Genomic DNA, 24,857 nt, shown 5'->3' with positions numbered 1-24,857 from the left:
GAAAAAAGTTTGAGAACCACTGATATTATTGCAACATAAGTTTGTTTGTTTTTTTTAACTGTTAGGACATTTGTAGAAGAAGCAAAGATTTGAGTAAAACATTTTCGCTTTAAAAAACATATATTCAAAGATTTGCACACATTTTCACGATTCTTCAAAAGAAAATGCAGATCTACAAGCTATGAGCTATTTTTTTTGAATAGCTCAAAGTATAAAATAATGGTTAAAGCTAAAACTCTAAAAGGACACAGTATGCGTTCCTGGATTGAATGGGTTAAAAGAGGGTTCACTGTGAGACGCACATGTCGTGTTATAAAGTGGAAAATGTTCTACCATGGAGAAATACCACATTAATTCCTAATGTTTGGACAGGCTACGCCAGGTCCAGCTGAGAATATTTGTGTTGCCCATGTGTGGAAGCTGTGAGGTTCTCCTGCTCCTCTGGACCATATGGAGCCGTCTGCGCCCAGGTCCAACAATCAGCAAAAATGAAACCCCAGGCCCACCTCAGCCCCGCTGTGAGTTGCAGTGACCTGCGGAGTAGGGGCAGGGACGTGCACAGATACTCTAGGTGGGGTCTTCAACAGGGGGTCCGGGACCCCTAGGGGGTCCTCAGAGTTACTACAGGGGGTCCGGCAAATCTTTATGTGATACGATTTTTCTTTTTACCATAACCACTCGAAACCTAGCATCCCTTTTCTGAGGAGAACTTTAGCCAAAAATAGCAGATCTACAAGCCCACAACGCCTCGCAGCGCGAGGCGTTGTGGGCTTGTAGATAGGCTATTTTTGGCAAAGAGGTATAGGTGTAGAGGGAAAAAAGAGCAGACTAAGTAAACAAAAAAAAGTACAATTTACTTGAGCACCTGCCCCTCAAAATGTCTGTGCACGCCACTGAGTAGGGGTGCAATAATTCAACCCATTCAATCTGGGAACGCATCTATACAAATGTCTTCTAAATCCTAACTGGTTTCTGAAAAACCTGTGTTGCTATAATATCAGTGGTGCTCAATCTTTTTCACGTCATGGACCCCCAAAATTATATGCATTTGGCCACAGCCCCCCCCCCCATCTCAAAATATGTTGTTCCAGGGACCCCCAGAAGCAAAGAGTTGAGTTACAAATGTTCGCTTTAAGAAAATATTCAGAGATTTGCACAAATGTTCACGATTTAAATACATAATCATAATGAGCTTGTATATCTGCTATTTTTGAATAGCCAAGGTATAAAATAAATCGTCATTATAGGACGAAAAGTAAAAAAAAATATGTTATAAATAGCTAAATAGATTGGCTATTTTAAAATAATCAATAGAATAATGGCTAGGAAGACACTTGATAGTTGCAGCCCTAGTCTCCAGAGTGCGATGGGTAAATGAGCTCCATAGAGGCGGCGTGCTACTGAGCTCCAGACAAGGTCTTAAATGCCTTTAATAAGACGGGGACAAAGCCCCCTTTCTTCCTTGTTTAAAGAGATTGGGTTCCCACAGCTCACCCCTCCGAGGCCTGACCACAGGGCACAGTCTCACAGGTAGCTAACACACACACACACACACACACACACACACACACACACACACACGTTTGCACTATTATACTTGTGAGGACATCAGCATTTTACGATGATTATTTTATGAATGCATTTTTTTTTTGCCATTTTAACCATAACTCCTTAAAGGGATAGTTCACCCAAAAAGTATATCGATTAGTTACCCCATGGAGACTTGAATTCATCGATATTGTTTAGTTTTTGTTGCATTCCTCAGCCAATAATTTGATGACCAGCGGACCGGTAGGCATTCGTTCCGGTAGGAGACACAAAGGAGACTCTTTGTGTCTCCTACCGGAACTGCCGCTGGTCATCAAATTGTTGGCTTAGGAATGCGACAGAAACATAAAAATATCCATGAATTCAAGTCTCCATGGGGTGACTAATCGATAGGAAAAAAAAGTCATTTTGGGGGTGATGAACTATCCCTTTAACCTAACAGCCCAGAAATAGCCGATCTCTACAAGCGCGCAACTGAGCATGAATCAGGCATAACTCTAATAATTCTATTACACTTGTGGGAACGTTTGGCCCTCACAAGTATAGTGAAACAAGTACCCCCCCCCCCCACACACACACACACACACACACACACACACACACACACACACACACACACACACACACACACACACACACACACACACACACACACACACACACACACACACACACACACACACACACACACACACACACACACACACACACACACACACCTCAGCAGCTTAAGAACCATGCATAGGATTTCAATACAAGCAAAGTGGGGGTTGTCGCTAAATTTCTCTAGGTCTTCATTATTTTTCTGGTATCTACAGTGCTGGACTCAGTCCAGCCTAGGACTAAAATTAAACCAAACAATCGCTTAGTTTACTCAATAAGTACGCCATTTATAGTTTGAGACAACACTATACAACACTACTCTAGACTAGGTCCCCTACTTTTTCCGTTTACACCAAACCTCTTCGTCGAAAATTGCTGCGTGAGCTTGAAGATCTGCTACTATAGCCGAATGTTTGTCCCCAGAATATAGGGACTCTAGGGAGCATGTGGTTAAAGAGTAGCAACTTACAAACAAGGGCATCATTTATTAGGACGCTGGTTCTCAACATCTGGTTTGGGGACCCGACGTTGAGAGTTTAGCGTTTTTGGAACAAACTCAACAGAAAACCAGCTTCACTCGACAGAGAGACCCGACATCAAATACTCTGCCTTCTCTAATAAAATAAACAAACAAAACAGTGCCTAAAATAACTGCACTGCATGCTCTGCCGTTCCGTCAGAAGCTCTCAGTTGCAGAATGCCCCCACCCCCCCACCCACCCCCAAAAAGGAGGAAAAGGAGCAACAGGGGATTCAGTCTAGGGAACAGACACACTGAAAGCATTCATTGGCGTTAACATAGGAGGTAAGTCTATCTTAAGTACCCAGTGCCACCGGTTCATTCGGCGGAAAGGTTTTTTTTCTTCTTTTTTTTCTGGATAGTATACGCATATGCCATTTCTAAACAGCGCCTTATCTTTTCATACACGTCCGTTTAATAACTACCGCATGTGTTCAATTAATTTCACATCGAGAGATACTACATGCGGATTTAGAAGCTTATGGCTTGTTTCGGCGCTCCAGGTTTTAAGGAAAAAACGGACCTTGGCGGCGGACAAGCCGGAAGGTTGACCGGATTCCGAGCCAAAGAAAACGGCAAGTCAGGGTGAATGATGCTCAATAATCCAAAGCTGTTATTGAGTGCTTTATCATAATGCTCAGAAAAACGCACCATATCAAGCTAATGTTATTTTAATAGGCCAACAGGATTAGACCATGACTCATGCACAATACACAGTAAAATCCGGTGTTCATTTATCCATTTGTGACTCCGAGAGGGTACAAATGTAACCGAATGGACCCTGACGGGTCCATTCGGTTACATTTGTACCCTCTCAGAGTCAAATGAACACAGAGGACTTGGCTGTGTGGAGCTTAGTGCTTAGTGCATAATGCAGAAGGATAGGGGGAAATAAAACAGGAATGGAAATATCGGGGGAGATATCTGCGAGGCTTGACAGGGCTGTGGATGTGCTTGACGTGGAACATTTCAGAGGCTTACCCGTGGGCCCCTCTTCCCTGGTTGTCCTGACTTCCCAGGAGGTCCTTGAAGACCCTGAAAACAGAAAAGACAGGAGATGTCAAGCTTTCAGCAAAGGAAGTGGGTCAAAAAAGACACAGTACTCAACCAAACAAGAGGAGAATGGTGTTGAATACTCAGAGGAGAGTTTTTAGAATTGCAGGAAAGTGGTCTTAAAAACTTTCAACCGGCCGCCCACTATTCTGGAAACATTTTCGAAACAATTTAAAATGTTTTATTCTCACTGGCAACACCGTCGTACAATGGAGTATAAAATAGGGCTTACTGTCAAGTGGTTAAAGGACGGTACTGGTGGTCTTGCATGTTCGGCCCAATACAATACACAGTATACTTGACATTATTGCTCATCGTTTTCCAAAGCACGCCATCGTTTTTTTCTATTAAAGGGTCTGTGGGACCTTCTCTTATGGGGGTCCCTGGAAAAAAAATCATTTTTCGGATGGGGGTCCACCTCTTTGTGTGTGTGTCTGTGTGTCAGACTGGAGCTCTTGCAAACCGATGGACCGGTCAGCAACAGATTTCTTGTGCATGCTCGCCAGAACCCAAATTTGGAGTCATATGTCAAAAATACATAATCGACGACTGACATAGTTGAGTGATGTCACAGGCTGGCCACATGAGGTCATCCACAATGGAGCCACGCTCCGTTCACATGTGGATCCCCAAACCCACATGATTCGATTTTTCGTTGTGTAAGGTGGTTAATTCATGACATGTGGACGGTAGAAGCACTCTCTAAATGTTTTTTCTACTATTGTGTTCATAGGAGAAGGTCAGTGATAAATTGGACACGCTGCAGTCCAATGTTAGGCTCAGTGAGTCAGTGAGGTGCTGGCAGACTTGAGGGTGGGTTGTTACAGGAGGCTAGTGCAGCTCTCCCGGTACAGTGTTCCTCAAGTTCAGGTCCAAAATCACTACAGAAGCTGCTCTCTCCAAGTCTTAAATTATCGCACTGGCAGGGAAACCGGTGTTAGTTCCAACCATAGCCACTCAAGTTCCGTATGGGCACGAGGCAGCCGTAAAACAATTTCATACATGGATTAGCAAAGCTCCAGAAAGGTCAACTCTAATGAGGGGTCATATTGGAGAGCTTCGGTTTAGTTAAAATGTTAGCATTGGTGATAATTTGTACCGTGGATCATTACTAAGAGGAGGGACCATTAGCATTCAAATTGGATTCATCTAAGTATGTACTGTAGGCCATTGGTTCTCAAAGTGGAGTTTGGGGACCCCCAGGGGTCCTTGAGGGTTTCAGGAGGTCCCCAGCTAAATTGGTTAATACCTGTATAGCTTCAAAAGAATTGTATCCACTCACAACGCACGCAATGTGACGTGTTGTGAGCTTGTAGATCTGCTATATATATTTATGTTTTAATCTTGAGGAATTGTGAAACATTTTGTTGGGGGGGTTCCTTGACATGTTTGAGAATCACTGACGTAAGGCTGCGGGTGTACAGTATATGGGATTTATTTTAAGACACCTCACACTTAGACACCTTTAGCCTGCATACAAAGATGGTGTGATAGAATACTATGTCCTATACCTAAAAAAAAACGAAAGGACGGACGGTGGCCTGTTGTCACTGCTTGACTTGTCACATCCAACATAATGGAAAAGGGAGCTGCTCGGGGTCCACTATGCTCTAATAACAGAACTTCACGTACCAAAGGTAATTGTGGGGGGCAGTCAAACCCCCCCCCCCCCATTCCCAAATGTGTGGAACTTAATTCCAGAAACAAAAATACCAAAAGTTCAATCGCTCTTCCGGTCCTATGACCAGAGCAGAGCGACTAGAATGACGGCAATATAAAGATTGTATTTACGGAACGTGAACCTGAGAAGCTTCGGGGGGGTTACATAACAAAAGGCATAAGTTCTCTACATCTCTAAACCCTGTGTTAAGGGCCGTTCACGCCAAGCACTATAACTATAATGATAACTATATCGTTCACCATTGTCTCTGTTATAGTTGTGGTGTGGACTCGGCTATCCACTTGACTTGACCTTTATACTTCCTTGGTTGCAGATTGTGTCTTGCACAGAAAACAGCAGATCAACAAGCTCACAATACGACGCTTTGTGAGCTTGCAGATCGGCTATTTTCGGTGCGAGACACCGGCACGCAACTAAATTAGGTGTAACCTGTCGTCCAGATGAAGTGGTACCAAGCTATATATAGTACAATAAAAAGGGAACTGTGAGTAAACCCTGATTTCACATGAAGGACTGATCTGAATCTGTTATTGTTCTCCAATAAACATGGTTTGTTTCTAGTGGCCTTAGTGGAACACAATCCAGTGTATTCCCTGACTGCCTGACTGAAGTCTCTCGGTTGAAAATGATAAAAGGGATCTCGAGACCTCTTTTTTTTAACAGTGGAAAACATGAGCCAAACCACTCCGCATTAGACCGCCATGTTGGTAAACAAACATTCTAATTGATGTAGACGCTCAGCGAATAAAACAACTAAATCCTACTGTCCTACAGTAAAACAGAGTTCTAAATCTGAAACTGCATATTTCCATTGACAAACGGCATAGCAGGGAACTCTGTCTCTCAATTAAGACTCCGTCCTCATCCATTCTGATCCATTTTTCTCCTTCGTGGGTTGAATATATTTGATCTGAAATTGCACATGATGGGCTTTGACCATTGATTTCCCAGCCCACACACTTTTGCAGTTTATTAGCATTTTTACCATGGGCTATGAGATCTTTAGTCACAGACCATAGTCACAGTCCCAAGTTTGCACATAGCCTCGTTGGGGCGCGTGCATCCCTGGGTATGGACTAGTTACAGTACGTAGTTGTGTGTACATTTAGACACTTTTAACCCATTGAGACCTGAAGCCGATTCTACATGTCTCCTAAATCTTAACAGTATTCTGAAAAACTTATGTTTCTATATCAGTGGTGCTCAATCTTTTTCATGTCAAGGACCCCCAAAATGATATGTATTTGGCCGCCGAACCCCATCAAAATATTTTGTTCCAGGGACCCCCAGAAGAAAAGATTTGAGTTAAAAATGTTCGCTTTAAAAAATATATATATATTCAAAGATTTGCACACATTTTAGCCCAAAGTGTAAAATAATACTTTTTAGCTCAAATCTAAAAATGACACAGTTCCAGGTCTTAATGGGTTAAGAATTAGTAAATTTACTCTCTGGATTTTGCTGTGCAATAAAAGACATTTTTACTTTTGAAACCTAAAGACGTGTGCCAAATTGTATAGGGTATTATACTATATCTTATTACTGGCCAAATAAAAGAAATATGGTTGAAACAGCTTTGTGATGGTTGCCTTTAAATATGAGCACTGAGGATGGAGTGGTGTAATGGGCTAGTTAGCTCTCATGTTCAATGCCAAGAGTCAAAGACGGCAAGATTTAATGAGGCCTTTGAAAACAAGGAAAGCCTCTCAAGTCTGACATCTGGGCACCATGACATTTTAGCATTTAACATACTGATTATGTGTTCCGTGCTTTCAATGGCCTGTCACAAGCTGAATATTAGAGGTAGTTATATATATATATATATATATATATATATATATATATATATATATATATATGTATATATATATATGTATATATATATATGTATATATATATATATGTATATATATATATATATATATATATATATATATAGGCTATATCATTTATATATTTAACCCATTAAGACCTGGAACTGTGTCATTTTTAGATTTGAGCTAAAAAGCATTATTTTACACTTTGGGCTATTCAAAAATAGCAGATATACAAGCTCATAGCGCGGCACCGAGTGCCGCGCTATGAGCTTGTAGATCTGCTATTTTTGAAAAATCGTGAAAATGTGTGCAAATCTTCTGAATATATATATTTTTAAAGCGAACATTTTTTAACTCAAATCGTTGCTTCTGGGGGTCCCTGGAACAAAATATTTTGATGGGGGTCCGCGGCTAAAAACATAATTTTGGGGGTCCTTGACAGGAAAAAGATTGAGCACCACTGATATAGAAACATACGTTTTTCAGAATACTGTTGAGATTTAGGAGACATGTAGAATCGGCTTCAGGTCTCAATGGGTAAAAAAAAAAACGTTCAATGAATCATAAATTCTAATTCATCCATTTCTCTATACAAAGCTAAAGCCTGTATCCTCTGTACTTCTGTAGCAATCTGAAAGGAAACACAAGTTTTCCATTTCATACAACACGGCCACGTGTGTGATGCCATCATTCCTACCAGGAAACAAGCTCAAAAGACGAGCTAAACTAAGGCCCTCAGTTGTGGATATAAAGCACTGTATTCATACTGTATTGCTTTGCTTCTAGTTTTAGCCTTTGCGGCCTCAATGGCTACTTATTTGGAGGTGCTTTCTTTATCCATGTTTACCTTTGACCCTGCTTTAAAGGTCCCCATTCTTCCTACAGTCACACACCCTCTTTAGAGGAATCTAACACCCTGCTGCCAGCCCCTGCACTCACACAAACGGCAACTGGCAACCACCAACTATGAGCCTCACCATTCCTAACTGGCAACCATGAACTATGAGGCTGACTATTTCTACCCGCGCTGCTAAAAAGGAAATGTACACACACACACACCAATTTGCCTTCGACACTAGGCGCAAAATTAACCACTTTGTTGTATGTCAAACAGCAAAACTATCTGCTCTACAAGCTCACAACGCACATTGTTGTGATGTGTTGTGACGCGTTGGGAGCTTGTACAGTAAATCGTCTATTTTCTCCAAATAGTTCACGTATCTTCACCAAACGTTTTTCTATTTTCACCAAATACCTTTGGCAAATGTTTGTCTACATTCCCCTTTTGAGACTTGCCCAGAATAGGGACACTAGGTGGCTAATTTGGGAGAATCAAAACGTCAATTATCCAACCAACGCACTTGGGAGAAGAACTATAGGGGAAAATGCACAAAATCCTTCATATATCTGCACTCCACAGGACCACACAGTCAGGGCCCAGGGGTCAGCGGAAGCAATACATATCAGCATCACATGGAGGACCGCCATGTCATCGACTTCAAAGTGGGTCAAACCAGTCATTTAGCACAGTGAGCAGTCATGCATAATGAGCTGAGGGATTTAACAAAAAGAGAGCAAAATGGACGAAAGCACATACGGTACTGTACGTAAATATGTCAGTTGTTAAAGATATCAATCTATCACAGGTTAAACGCCTTGGTTCATGAAGAAGGCAATCATAAAATAAACACACACATGTGGCAGGCATAACACTCCGAGACTCGCTCACTGTGCTGGAAAGTGTGTGTGTGTGTGTGTGTGTGTGTGTGTGTGTGTGTGTGTGTGTGTGTGTGTGTGTGTGTGTGTGTGTGTGTGTGTGTGTGTGTGTGTGTGTGTGTGTGTGTGTGTGTGTGTGTGTGTGTGTGTGTGCAGTCTGCGCACACACACACGTTTATATTACTATACTTGTGAGGATACACACATTCTTCCAGGTAAGGGTGCTTTTCTTTTTCTTTTTTTTCACAGTGCACACTCACCGCCGGTCCTGGTTCTCCCTTTAGTCCAGGTGGTCCAGCCAACAGTGAGAACTGGGTCGGTTCCAAGTCAAATGTTTGGAAGCCATCTGTTGCAGCTGGAGTGACCGGGAGAAACCAGGTGGGTCTGACATCCTGCACACTGGTCAGTCCTGGCTCAGGTTTCTTTGGAACGAGTGTGGTCAGCTGCTTCTTGTGCATAAGGTGGACATTTGAAGACCCCCGTTTGGAGGCAGCCGTGGTCTGGAGACGCGGCCTCGCCTTCGGCGGCCCAATGGTGGCGGGTAAAACCACGCCGCCCGCTGCATAGGGTTTCCGGACCTTAGCGCCCGCTTCCCCTCGCAACGCCGTTTTTGGAGTCGGGGGCGCCGCGCTGGTCCGAAGGGATGCGGTGACGGTTTGAGTGGCAAACAGATACGGCCGTTCCAAACCTGGATTGGGCGGCGGCGGTGAAGCCAGGTTCAGAGTTGGAAGAGGAGGCGTTGTAACTGACTTTGGGGTGCGGGACGTCCGGTATAGCAAGCTTTCGTTCAACGTTAAAGCGCGGCCAGTGGGGAAAAAAACCTTAGTCCTGATCCTCCCCTCGGTCAAGGCCAAGCTAGGTGTATGGGCTGTTTTGGATAATTCCGTCAGTGACAGTGGAGTGTTATGGGTGACAGCCATGTTTGGGTCTAGGGAATGTAGAGGTAGGAGGGGTGCAAACACGGGCCGGTAGGTGTCGGCTTCTCTGCAATGTTTCTTAATGTAATCACAATAGTTATGAGCTGCCTTGGCAGAGGGGTAAATGTCAAACTGACAGATGGCGCCCTCGAAGGGCACAGAGTTCTGGTTCATTTTGCCCAGGAGGAAAGAGCCCTCCGGGTCCAGGGCTTCCTCTTTTGCAGAATGCAAATCTGCATACACGCTCGTTTCTCCACAATTAGCGTAAAAGAAAACGCGCGGGCCTTGGATATCCAACGCCAGACTGTGCCAGTGGCCATTGTGGACGTCATAAGCGAAACTCACAGAGTTCCTCTGCCCCACGTAGACCACTACCCTCCCCGGGGTCAACTGTACTCCGAGCTGCAGCTTCTTCCGTTTCGACAGCACCGCGAACAGATAGGCGCTGTTGACGCGATGGGAGGTCAGGCTGACGACCAGAGAGAGATTGGCGGTGCTGTAGGCGGGCGGGATGACGGAGCGCAGGGGCGCCTGAATCCGCGCCCGCTGCGTGAGGATGGCTCCGGATTTGAAGGGGATGACGCCGTTGGGGACGGAGCGAGCGCCCGCCGACGTCGGCGCCCCGGCCCTCCGCCCGGTGAGCCCGAGCTGCCGCAGAACGTCAACATCTATAAGGAGACAAACCAAAAACGTCAGCTGTGTGACATCGACCATTAATACCCAGAGGGAAATAGTCAACAACAGCAAGTCAATGTGTATGTTAGGGTCAGTAGCTGACTGTTGATAAGGAATGTCTTGATCTGTGTCCAATTATGTTACTGTGTTACATGTATCTTAACTATAATTGTTCATAACCATGTTAGTGTCTTATGTTTTTTTATCACATTTGCCTCTGCTGAGAAGAATATGTACTAGTTTTTTTAATACACAACCAGTAGCAGGGCTGCGTTATGTAACAGTTGAGTGAAGGCCCTGAGAACTTGAAACATCTGAAAAACCAATGACCTGATTTGGTCTTTTCCCTCTTGTATAAAAGTGAAGCGACATAGACAATGAGACTAAAATAAATTATATGTAAAATGCATTGTGACAAATCTGACAAAGAAAACCACCATCACTATAATCATCATCATCATCATCATCCTCCAACATTATTGATGGCAACAATTGATCATTTCTACACTCTGAGTAACATTAACACACAGCCTTTAGGTGAAAGTTAAGTTTATATCTTAAATTAAGACAATTGAGATTTTAATTGCCATTTAATTTTAAGGAAATTAGGCTAATGTTCTCACACTGCAGCGTCTCATTTGTCTTAACTGCATTCATATCTTTATATTTCAAGACTACCATACGTCATGACGAGATTTCAGTTTAGCTGGGAAGTAGCCTTTAAGTCTAAACAGTTCCCACCCAAAAATGTGAGGCATGTGTGTACACGCTTTACAATAAACATAACCTTGAATCCTACAGTGCAACACCAACAGAATAAGGACCAGATTTTGTTTAATCGTATGAGTTACATAACGTATAATGTTTCACACTGTTACACTTTTGACTGAAACTGGAAATCTGTCTGTTATCATACTGCATCAACACAAGTGATCAGTAATGTCAAACAAAAGGCTTTGCGCTTGGAGCAGAAAATTTGAAAATTAACTTATCTAGATGGGAACGATTTCAAATCCGAGAATGAGGACTTGGAAATGTCAGTGGACGAGACTGAATGGATAAATCCTCTCAAATGTCTGCATGCATACGATGTCTAAACAACAAGCCTTTGACACACTACAGCTCAAATAAATATCGATGCTTCGGTGTCCTAATGCGAAACAAATGTCCGCAACGCGGAATCGAGACGGCGAGAACATGAACTGTAGTTCATCAACAGAAAGAAAAGTGTAGCCGCCAGTCGTTTTTCAGGAGAGGGGATGGAAACCCTGCGCAGTGTGTGTGCAGCCAGGGATGGCTTGGAGAGCATAGTGACAGAAGAACCGCACATGGAAAAAGCATCAAACTGAACCTCAAACAGGAACAAAAACCCTTCGTTCAACTGCTGGATTCCTCTTGCTGATATAATGGCTAAAAAAGGCCTTTCATTGAGAATATTAGATTTCACTTGGGCATGATCGTGTTTGTCACTGATCATTGGATGGATCTCTCGTCTGTATTCTAGGGTTGATCGAAGTTCACGTTGATTCAAGTTCATACAGAACTACGTAGTAAAATCAGTACAAATGTACACTCAGAGTTAAAGCTGCAATTCGTAACTTTTACTTTATCTCCTACCTGGGATTAAAATCCTGGTCCCCCCACATGAGACCACATTTCTACTGCAGAGCAAAGAGACAGCCCCCGGCTTACCATGGGGGAGATAACGCACTTACGAGCTTCAGGCAGTACTAATTGCGAGCCTGAAAGTGTCGTACCGGACACCAGGGTCTAAATTTGTCAATGGAAGCGCAGGCGGCCTCACGGTTTAAAAGGATACTGTATACAGTATGCATTGCGAGATCATGGTCACTTACCATGGGCAAGAAGATAGCCTACTGGATGTACAGTAAATTAAATGAAGTTAACTGAGTGATCTAAAGCATAAAGATTGTTGTGAGAGTAAAATCTGATGGCCTTGAGCTCAGTGGCCTTGTGGTTAGAGAGTCCACCCTGAGGCTGGGAGGTCGGGGGTTCAATTCCCAGGCCGAGTCATATTAAAAACTATAAAATGGTACCCACCCAGTGCCTCCTTGTTTGGCACTCAGCATCAAGGGTTGGATTGAAGGGTAAGTCCCTGTGAAATACTGTGCTAGCGTCATGTCCAGGGGCTGTACTTGTACAGCAGCGGTTCTCAAATTGTGTTCTGTCTGGGCACCGTTCAGTGGGTCCCCCAGAATAATAAAGTTAACCCTATTTTCTACTTCGGCTATTCAAAAACAGACGATCTATAAGCTCACAACGTGTTGCGAATTGACTCGTTGCGAGCGTGTAGACCTGCTATTTTTTTATGTTTAAAAAAAGGAAAACGTTTGAATAACTTAATAGTTTTGAACAAAAATCTTCTCTTCTGCAGGTCCCTGGTACAAACTGTTTCTGATGGGAGTCTGAAAACATACACATTAATTTGGGGGTCCCTGACCACTGTTGTACAATACATCACATTGCCTCCTACTACGGAAACAGCAGATAGGCTCCAGTCCTCCTGACCACCTCACATGGCTCGGGAAATGTTGGTTCCCCCAATTCGCATGCTCCCCTTCAGACTCCAGAGAAGGACGTAAAGTACAAGTTAATCCAGCTAATCCAGTTCAGAACACAGATCCAACGTCCGGCGGGTGATGAAAGCCTCAAAGAGGAAGCTAGCACTGACTATCTCTCTCAGGGCAGAGTAAACATACCGTAGGGCAGTCGTTCCCATCCTTTTTTCTTTGGAGCCCCCCGTCTTACATCTGACACAAGCTGAGACCCCCCCTCACATGCAAGCACACACACACAATCTTGTGTTTTTCAAAGATGTTAACCACTTAAGCCCTATATACTTCTCGTACGAGAAGTGAACAAAATAGCCGATCTACAAGCTCACAACATGTCGCATCGCGGCGCTTTGAATACAAGCTCACATCGTGAGTTTGTAGATCTGCAATTTTTGCTATTTTTGAACCCCCCCGATATTTGGCACTGTCCCCCGGACCCCAGGTTGGGAAACTCTGCATGTTGAGGGCTTTCTGTCTGGGGGGCCTATATACATTTTGATACAACAGTAATGTTGGCAGGAGTACTGTACCACTGATCAAGCTATGCAGGAGATGCCCATGCCCATCACTGTAGTCCTAGTTAATCCCCTGATATCTTTAACAAACACGTGGGAGGCCACAACAAGGGGTCCAAGCTGGGTTCACTTGCTGATTTATGGACAGGGTCTGACTCTGATAGAATGTTCTGCAAGTATAGGGTACGGACATTATTCATGAATTCTTCTTGCAGATTGTAGGCGTTGAGATGATTTCATACATCAAATCAAAGCGCTAAGAAAACGCCTGTCAAAGATCTGTGTTATCTCACACCTCTCACAGCAGTTACTAGTTTAAAGACAAATTATTTTGTGATCCTAACACAGCTGCTTGTTATACTGAGTCTAGTCCACACGTTCTCACTCCCCAAGCGTCAGACATTGGATGTGACAGGCTCCCCTGTTGTGTCCCCGGTAGTCCCGCACTACGTGACTGACAGTGGAATGTGTGTTCTCACTTTCAACTCGTAATAGGTTGTGCCAGTAAAAACATTTACAATAAGGCAGGCACCGTCAGAAGTGGGCTTGAGCCCTGTGAGGCACCCCCGAGCGAGGCGTTAGCCGAATGAGTACCTGTTCAGAGAGTTGCGATGTCACACGTCTGCCAACTCGCCACTGTTCACGTCGCATACCAACAGGCTTGGGATCATAAATCATGTCGTCCTTGTCAACGAACGTCTGTCTGATGCATGCATGCTGCCTAACTCATCGACCTGGGTGTAAGAATGAGATGAGTGGTTCCCAACCTTTTCTGGATCAGGGCCAATAGGTTGCACAGCAGCCATATTGGAAAGAAATTGTGCCACTTCTTACTTCCTTCACAGGTGTTACCAATGATGCTGATTAAGGTTGTGTTCCATTCTGGTCAAACAGAGTCAGGGTGCTTATATTGTGCATGTTGACTCGCTGGAAACACTCTGCTACACCAGTGGGTCTCAATGTGTGATCCAGGGACCCTCATGGTTCCTTGAGGGGGTTCCAAAAGGACCATTACGGGTGCGTAACTCTGAGAGTGTACACTCTGAGTACACTCAGTTACGGGGGTTCTTGAAATTAAAAAGCTTGAGAACCACTGTGCTACACTAAATGGAACAGAGACTTAATTAGAATCATTGGAAACACCTGTGACGTAAGTAAAGAAGAGGCTCGATTTCTTTCCAATATGGCTGCTGGGCATAAAAATCTCAAAACCGTTCGCGGTCCACCCATCTGACCACTTAACTCTTTAACTGCCAGAGTAATAGTGTAATAGTGGGACGCTACTGCCTGGGAAAACGAGCGATTTGACTGACCTTTGACATTATTGTGCAGTGCATTTCCTAATCATTTGACTACATATGCAGCAATATTGTGTGCAGTGTCGCATGAAGTACATTTATGATGCGATGGGTTTATTAAAGGGATATTTCACTTTCAAACATGTTTGTGGTCATTTTATCATCTACTCAGGATGTTGTGAGCACCCCGGACAGTTCTATCGGAAGGGGGCGTGTCTGATAAAATGAATATAAAATATCTAAATACTGAATCTAGCAACTTAAAAACTGTCCCGAGGTGCTCACAAAAGCCAGAGTAAACGACAAAATGAGCCCAAACATGTTTGAAAGTGAAATATCCCTTTAACAGCTTCTCAACTAAAACAGGACACGGTACATCGATCCTTATTCAAAACGTACTCACCTTCAGTATGTGCTTGTACAAGTCTCAGACAACATAGTACGGTCCAAAGAATCAGAGCTCTCCTGTTGGAAAGAGATATTGTACAAGAGAAATGCAATAAGGTTAAGACAAAATGAATAGACAATCCTTCTGATCAGTTGTTCAAAACTCATAAAACAGAGGGGAAGGCTGGGATGTGAACATCACACAACTTGCCGAAACTGATGTCTACCCTCTGAAGCTCAATTCCTATTTCCATCACAGCACAGTGTCCAGGGTTGCCAGATCTGCTTATTATAATTTCCCCGCAAGATTGTATTTGAAAATAGCCGATCTACAAGCTTACAACGCGTTGCATCGCGACGCGTTGTAAGCTTGTAGATCTGCTATTTTCAAGTAGCTGATGTATATGTTAAAGTGCTCATGTGGTTCATAGTTGCTTCTTTTGGGCTGGTTTTCCTAGACCTGGTTGCTTGTTTCTCTCACAGAATCTGGCAACGCTGACAGTGTCGCTTGCCGAAAAGAACGGACCTTGACTGCAGGCAAGCAGCACCGCAGTGCGACGCAATCTAGATTCATCTCAATTCACTCACTCCAGTGGTCAAACGCCAATGCAGAGTGACTTCCAGCGAAGGCAACATCAGCAGCTCACAGCCTCTACAGCTGGTTCAAGTCACTGAGCAGTTTTGACATTATTTTGTCACGTGGCCAGACTACCCTAGGAGAAGTAATCAGATTTTTTGGTTGCGATGCCACACGTTGTGAGCTTGTAGACCGGCTAATTTGTAATCAAAGAAGTATAAAATAGGGCTAATTGGTTCATCTATATTTTATTGTAATAAAAATCTACAAATAACTTTTAACTTCAGTTTTCAAATAATTGCAGTGGAGAAGAAAAGTACAACATTTGCATGCGAGATGAAGTGGAGTAAAAGTATAAATTATTGAAACATGGGAATCCTCAAGTAAAGTAATATCACCTCAAAGTTGTACTTAAGTACAGTACTTGAGTAAATGTACTTAGTGACTTTCCACCACTGGTCACTGGGCCAGATAAGCTGCCCCACAGGAGTCTGGCTACAGACTGGGTTGAGCACTTCCCAAGTGGGTCCGTCCCAGAAGCACATCCAACAGCTGGCATTATCACACACTGTTATGTTCACAGAGCAGGCAAAGCTCCATGTGCAAGGCAAGCATTAGAGATTGGGAACTGGTACAGCGAAGCTCAGCACCTACCCGCCCCTTCCAAAATGCTGGAAGTAACATTTAACCACTTAATAAGCCCTGTATATACTTCGATGAAGAGTGAAAAATAGCAGGTCTACAAACTCACAACGTGTCGCAAACATTTATGTTTTTGCAGAACTTTGTGAACATCTTAGAAAATCTTTGCCTTTTATGCCCAAATTAGGGATGAAAGTGGTTGAACTTGACAGTCTGGGTGCCTTCTCTCCTCTCCTGGCATGTGGTGCGGGTCGAAGGCGTAAGTGGCAGCTAAGTAAAAAGTGTCGTAAAACCTTAAGTGGTTACAGTAAAGCAACATGGCCATCATCTGTGGAAATAATTTACTTTAGTGGTTTCCCTTAACACACTGAGGAGGACTTAGTTCCCATGACCCATAAGCCTTAGCAGTCAACGCATTCTCAGGGTGGGAGAAAGTGATTGCTACTCCAGCACCGAGATGCCAGTCAGAGCCACTGCAAACCACTGGTCAACCACAGAGACACACATCATGACTTTGGTTCAACGCTCATGGCTTGTTCTTCTACACGCCTACAGCATTTCTCACGCACTCTTTTATATCCCCGCCAGGCCGGAACGGCCGAAGGCGAGGCATTATTATGTTCCCGTGAGTCCGTCTGTCTGCCTGTCCATCTGTCTGTCTGTGAGCAGCTAATCTCGGCACGAAACTTTGCATGCATACTCAAAGTAGACCAAGGAAGAACCTCTGCCCCAAATATTTCAAATTGGCCACATGGTGGCGCTTTAACAGGCAGATCTTTGCAAAACACACTTTTTGCCAACTGCTGCAGATTTTGTCAAAAATTCACGAAAATGTGTACACACTATCTCTGTGTCATATGATTAAGTCATAAAGGTCAGATTTTTCAGATTCCATTATGATTGGCTACTACTGGCTTCTAAAGTTTGTGGGAGTGGCCCGTGTTGCACAAAATGCCACAAATCACAGTGTCCCATCTGCTTCAAATTCAAATCACACATTTAGGGGTTTAGAGCCAAAAGCAATTGCACTTATACCTCGTGCCACACGTGTTACAAATGTCACTGTTTGTTGCCAAAACATGATTTTCAAATTAGGAACATTTGTTTACCATTTAATGGTCTCATGAGTCATGAGACAATGACCATTGATAAACAGGGTTTTGTACTTCATACCCTTTGCCTACAAATGCCTTCACAAATCTGATTGCTTACAAAAATGCCATATATCATGCACGCACCATCCAATCATACCCACATTTGCTATCGCTTATTGAGGGGCCTCTATGGAGTGCACCTCCAAAACTGCTTTCACGTCTGCCCATAGGGGCCACCACAAATATGATATATGTGTTTTCACTGTCTGTTGTTCAAACTCTATTTCCTCCACAGCTTCCTCGCGTTTTGACGGCTACAACGTGCGACTGACACGGCCCTGGGTAGGCTAGGCAACCCGGCCTGGAGGGGATCTGCGCTTCGAGCAAGGAGAGCACCTTTCTAGTTTAACACTACGCTTACATTTGCAGGAACAAGAGGGGGGTGTGTGTGTGTGGTTCATAATAGCCGCACATCTTTTCAGTTATATGATGCAACTTTTTGTGTATCTTCTTTCCCCCTCCCATTCCGCCCACTGGCCAACCAGCGGAGTGAGATGCACTGTGGGTCAGGAGAGGAAAGAGGGAGGAGGAGGAGGAGGACGAGGAGTGAGTCTTTCTCTCCTCCTCTCATACATCCAGTTCAAATCATTCCCAGAACCATTGGCAGTCCATTCTCATACATGCAGCGAGACTCACAGATGAGGCTCACTGCTATTCCCACACCATTGGCAGTCCATCCTCATCCTCATACACGCAGCAAGACTCAGTTCATCCTCCTCCTCATCCATATGGTCCAAACTGTTCAAGAACTATACACAAAATGCAATTATAAGCCTATTGTTCTATCCCAGCGGTTCTCAAAGTGGGGTCCTGGGACCCTCTGGGTCCCTTGAGGGGGTTCTAAATGGACCCTTACAGGTCTGTAACACTGGGGGTGTAAAAATGAAACGGGGTTCATTTGGTTCCATTCGAATACTCTCAGAGTTGTGGGGGTCTGAGAATCCTGGGGTTTGAGAATCCTGTAGCCTTTTGAAGTAGATACTTAAACACTGTGTGAAACAGTCAAAAACACATATTCCTCATACAGGCAAACATTATGTCTACTTTTACAGTCTAGCCTACAATAACTCATTTAGCTGCAAATATATTAAAAAATGATATGATATTCAGCTAATAGGGAACATTATAAACGTTAACAGACAGTATGCACTGATAGAATTGTATTCCCTAGCTCCTGAGTTTATATGAACCGGATAACCCAAATAAATAATAAGAGAAAAGGACAGTTGTTTGGACAGTTCTATAATGTGTAACAGCTCTTCTACTCACCCCCCGACTCCAGCTGCTTTCAGGTTGGAGTGCGGGACATTGTCCGGCTCCATAGCGGTTACTTCATGCTAGAAACAGAGTTTTTACTACAGTCCAGACGTGGCAGAAAACACGCGCAAAGTTTTTCCATTCCAGGTGCTCCTTTGGAGAGATATTAACGCAGAAAGTAAACAGAAGGTGTATTTAAATACTATCACAGTTACAGCAGAATGTCACTTATGCAAATGTCTCTTCTTCCCTCATTGCCTTAATCCTTCAGATGACACGGCATGAGAAGAACATGCTTCTTCTCCACCTGTGTGCGTTGTTCCGTGGGAGATATAAAAGGGGGTTAAATTGCAGGGGGAAAGTATTTTTAATCCACTTCACGGGAAGGAACTGAACGACGAGCCGCCTTGTGTGTCGACGTCTTAAAAAATGCAAGTTATTGTGGAGAGTGGAGGGGATTCTTCTTGACTGAGAACCGGCGGGGGGACGGGGAACACCTCCCTCTGTCGCCCTCAGCTGACATTCAGGGAAACTAATGTAGAGGGGAGGAGAGGAGAGGAGAGGAGAGGAGGTGTGTCTTGGAAAGCAGATGCCTCTCAAATTGCACGTGGTGAACGGGCAGAAATGCTGTCTAAGCAAACTGAACTAAAAACGCATGTTGTTATGAATTATAACACCCCCACCGCAGAGACCATGTGCACGAAGTGTACCTAGTGCAGTGGTTGTCAAACCTTTTAAATTTCAATGAGAGTGTAAGGGTCCATTTACATTTAGAACCCCCCCCCCCAGGACCCTGGGGCCTGGGCACTGGCCTAGGCTAGTGAACACATGTCCATGGTTTATGGACCAGGTCTTGGACCCCAGTGACTTTGTCTTTTGTTTCTCAATAAATCTGTTCTTTTTCCCACTTGAAATAGAACTGTCAAAGAGTGACAATAACTATTTATTTCCCACAATTCCTGAGTTCTGGTTCTGGTGTCAGTATGTGCTGTCGTCAGTGGAAGTACCCAGACAAGTCAAAGTACAAAAGTATTAGCATAAAAATATGCTTAAAGTAGCAAAAGTAAAAGTAGGCTACTCATTATGCAGAATGCTCATTATGCAGAATCATTTAAATAATTATTGGTCATTAACCATTTAAGCCCTATTTCTTACACACAAGTTAGGCTCACAACCTGTGTTGTTGTGAGCTTGTATAGATGTGGTATTTTCAAAACATTGGGTAGATTCATGACTCATCATTTGATTAATTATTCATCATCTAAATCTGCAAAGTAGTAACTAAAGCTGTCAAACAAATGGAGTAAAAAAGTACAATATTGTCTCAAAGATGTAGTGGGAGTACAAGAATAAAGTATCAAGAAATGGAAACACCCAGGCAAAGTACTTCAAAATCGTACTTAAGTGCAATACTTGAGTAAATGTACTTGGTTACTTTACAACCACTGGTGCTGTCGTGTGCTGTGAAATTCCTCTGCCAAAAGAAAGTCCTCATTGACCCGCCCTCGGCAAACACGCTATGACAGTGTCCAGGGGAGACCCAACAGAGCACCGATTCAGCTGCCTGCAACAGGATCTGTGCGTCTTACACAGAGCCCCTCATAGTTCATTCTTGCAGGGCCAAGTAGTGGAACGCACACCGTCTTGAAAGAGCACTTCCCATGTACCTGTCTGGGCTTACATGTCGGATGTTAGCTTTTGTTACCTCGTATTCACTGGTGGAAATAGCAATCCCATTTTCTTTACTTAACCACTTAAACCCTACAGTATATGGTTGAGCAGAGTCCATCAGGGCTCTATACTAGTGTCTTTTCTGTTTTCTGTTGTTGTGGGGAAAGCTTTCGCAGAAAATAGCTGATCGACAAGCTCACAACGACTGCGGTCACGCTGGCCGCTCTTCAGAGAGAGTCGGTCGCACCAGCCGTGCTTCAAAAATGATTGCGCAGCTACGTGGCTTTTTTCGGTTAGGCGAACTGATGGTGCGTTCAATGAAATCGTAAATCCCAGTTACTTCAATATATACATGTAAAAATGTAATAAAACAAACTAAAAACATAGTTTGTGTCTAATGTTCTCGTCTGTGATTATTACCAAAATGTTTTACTGCACAAATTATTAATAATAAAATATTGTAATATTACAGAATCCCATACAGTTTAAAGTATTTTTTGGGAAATCATAAAAAAATCTAAAAACATAGTTATCACCCAGCAACTAAATGTTATTGTGCCCATGTGTGTCCTTTACAATATGTGATTATTACCAATATGTTTTACAGCAGCAAGTATTAATAATACATTATTGAAATATTACAGAATCCCATCCGTTTCAATGTAATCTTTAGAAAAATCATAACAAATCCAAAAAACATAGTTATCACCCAACAACTATATATTAATGTTCCCCATGGTCTCTTGTACACCTGTGATGATTATCAATATGCTTTTAAGCAGCAATTATTAATAATGAATTATTGAAATATTACAGAATCCCATCCATTTCAATGTAATCTTTAGAAAAATCGAAAAAAAAATCCAAAAAACATAGTTATCGCCCAACAACTATATATTAATGTTCCCCATGGTCTCTCGTACACCTGTGATGATTATCAATATGTTTTACAGCAGCAATTATAAATAATAAATTATTGAAATATTACAGAATCCCATCCGTTTCAATGTAATCTTTAGAAAAATCATAACAAATCCAAAAAACATAGTTATCGCCCAACAACTATATATTAATGTTCCCCATGGTCTCTCGTACACCTGTGATGCAGCAATTATTAATAATAAATTATTGAAATATTACAGAATCCCATCCGTTTCAATGTAATCTTTAGAAAAATCATAACAAATCCAAAAAACATAGTTATCGCCCAACAACTATATATTAATGTTCCCCATGGTCTCTAGTACACCAGTGATGATTATCAATATGTTTTACATCAGCAATTATTAATAATAAATTATTGAAATATTACAGAATCCCATCCGTTTCAATGTAATCTTTAGAAAAATCATAACAAATCCAAAAAAACATAGTTATCGCCCAACAACTATATATTAATGTTCCCCATGGTCTCTCGTACACCTGTGATGATTATCAATATGTTTTACAGCAGCAATTATTAATAATAAATTATTGAAATATTACAGAATCCCATCCGTTTCAATGTAATCTTTAGAAAAATCATAACAAATCCAAAAAAACATAGTTATCGCCCAACAACTATATATTAATGTTCCCCATGGTCTCTCGTACACCTGTGATGATTATCAATATGTTTTACAGCAGCAATTATTAATAATAAATTATTATGGTCTCTTGTACACCTGTGATGATTATCAATATGTTTTACAGCAGCAATTATTAATAATAAATTATTGAAATATTACAGAATCCCATCCATTACAATGTAATCTTTAGAAAAATCATACAAAATCCAAAAAACATAGTTATCACCCAACAACTATATATTAATGTTCCCCATGGTCTCTTGTACACCTGTGATGATTATCAATATGTTTTACAGCAGCAATTATTAATAATAAATTATTGAAATATTACAGAATCCCATCCATTACAATGTAATCTTTAGAAAAATCATAAAAAAATCCAAAAAACATAGTTATCGCCCAACAACTATATATTAATGTGCCCCATGGTCTCTTGTACACCTGTGATGATTATCAATATGTTTTACAGCAGCAATTATTAATAATAAATTATTGAAATATTACAGAATCCCATGCGTTTCAATGTAATCTTTAGAAAAATCATAACAAATCCAAAAAACATAGTTATCACCCAACAACTATATATTAATGTTCCCCATGGTCTCTTGTACACCTGTGATGATTATCAATATGTTTTACAGCAGCAATTATTAATAATAAATTATTGAAATATTACAGAATCCCATCCATTACAATGTAATCTTTAGAAAAATCATACAAAATCCAAAAAACATAGTTATCGCCCAACAACTATATATTAATGTTCCCCATGGTCTCTCGTACACCTGTGATGATTATCAATATGTTTTACAGCAGCAATTATTAATAATAAATTATTGAAATATTACAGAATCCCATCCGTTTCAATGTAATCTTTAGAAAAATCATAACAAATCCAAAAAACATAGTTATCACCCAACAACTATATATTAATGTGCCCCTAGGTCTCTTGTACACCTGTGATGATTATCAATATGTTTTACAGCAGCAATTATTAATAATAAATTATTGAAATATTACAGAATCCCATCCGTTTCAATGTAATCTTTAGAAAAATCATAACAAATCCAAAAAAAACATAGTTATCGCCCAACAACTATATATTAATGTTCCCCATGGTCTCTCGTACACCTGTGATGATTATCAATATGTTTTACAGCAGCAATTATTAATAATAAATTATTGAAATATTACAGAATCCCATCCATTTCAATGTAATCTTTAGAAAAATCATAAGAAATCCAAAAAACATAGTTATCGCCCAACAACTATATATTAATGTGCCCCATGGTCTCTTGTACACTTGTGATCATTACCAATATGTTTTAAAGTAGCAATTATTAATAATAAAATATTGAAATATTACAGAATCCCCATCGATTTCAATGTAATCTTTCAAAAAATCATAAAAAATTCAAAAAACATAGTTATCACCCAACAACTATATATTAATGTGCCCCATGGTCTCTTGTAAAGCTGTGATGATTATCAATATGTTTTACAGCAGCAAGTATTAATAATACATTATTAAAATATTACAGAATCCCATCCGTTTCAATGTAATCTTTAGAAAAATCATAACAAATCCAAAAAACATAGTTATCGCCCAACAACTATATATTAATGTGCCCCATGGTCTCTTGTACACCTGTGATGATTATCAATATGTTTTACAGTAGCAATTATTAATAATAAATGTTTGAAATATTACAGAATCCCATCCATTACAATGTAATCTTTAGAAAAATCATAAAAAATCCAAAAAACATAGTTATCGCCCAACAACTATATATTAATGTTCCCCTAGGTCTCTTGTACACCTGTGATGATTATCAATATGTTTTACAGCAGCAATTATTAATAATAAATTATTGAAATATTACAGAATCCCATCCATTTCAATGTAATATTTAGAAAAATCAAAAAAAAATCAAAAAACATAGTTATCACCCAACAACTATATATTAATGTGCCCCATGGTCTCTTGTAAAGCTGTGATGATTATCAATATGTTTTACAGCAGCAAGTATTAATAATACATTATTGAAATATTACAGAATCCCATCCGTTTCAATGTAATCTTTAGAAAAATCATAACAAATCCAAAAAACATAGTTATCACCCAACAACTATATATTAATGTTCCCCATGGTCTCTTGTACACCTGTGATGATTATCAATATGTTTTACAGCAGCAATTATTAATAATAAATTATTGAAATATTACAGAATCCCATCCGTTTCAATGTAATCTTTAGAAAAATCATAACAAATCCAAAAAACATAGTTATCACCCAACAACTATATATTAATGTGCCCCTAGGTCTCTTGTACACCTGTGATGATTATCAATATGTTTTACAGCAGCAATTATTAATAATAAATTATTGAAATATTACAGAATCCCATCCGTTTCAATGTAATCTTTAGAAAAATCATAACAAATCCAAAAAAAACATAGTTATCGCCCAACAACTATATATTAATGTTCCCCATGGTCTCTCGTACACCTGTGATGATTATCAATATGTTTTACAGCAGCAATTATTAATAATAAATTATTGAAATATTACAGAATCCCATCCATTTCAATGTAATCTTTAGAAAAATCATAAGAAATCCAAAAAACATAGTTATCGCCCAACAACTATATATTAATGTGCCCCATGGTCTCTTGTACACT

At 41.2% G+C, this 24,857-nt stretch overlaps 1 protein-coding gene across 2 annotated transcripts in view; it reads right to left on the bottom strand.

The window, feature by feature from the left end:
- Positions 1 to 19,412, bottom strand: part of col27a1b (collagen, type XXVII, alpha 1b) — a 132,422-nt gene extending 113,010 nt beyond the window's left edge. The window contains exons 1-4 of one of the 2 annotated variants that reach the window (XM_084054968.1): positions 18,948 to 19,412; positions 15,322 to 15,383; positions 9,198 to 10,522; positions 3,652 to 3,705 (exon numbers count right to left, since the gene is read on the bottom strand). In XM_084054968.1, the coding sequence (XP_083911094.1) occupies positions 3,652 to 3,705; positions 9,198 to 10,522; positions 15,322 to 15,383; positions 18,948 to 19,000 (1,494 nt within the window). In that variant the 5' untranslated portion in view covers positions 19,001 to 19,412. The remainder of the gene's footprint in view (positions 1 to 3,651; positions 3,706 to 9,197; positions 10,523 to 15,321; positions 15,384 to 18,947) is intronic. The other variant, XM_084054969.1, reaches the window with a different exon arrangement.
- Between the last annotated feature and the right edge of the window lie 5,445 nt (positions 19,413 to 24,857).

This window comes from Gymnoscopelus microlampas, assembly GCF_963454915.1.
Source record: "Gymnoscopelus microlampas genome assembly, chromosome: 4".
Lineage (NCBI taxonomy): Eukaryota > Metazoa > Chordata > Actinopteri > Myctophiformes > Myctophidae > Gymnoscopelus > Gymnoscopelus microlampas.
Note: the sequence above shows the minus strand (reverse complement) of the source record. Positions and strands in the feature narration are given on the sequence as shown.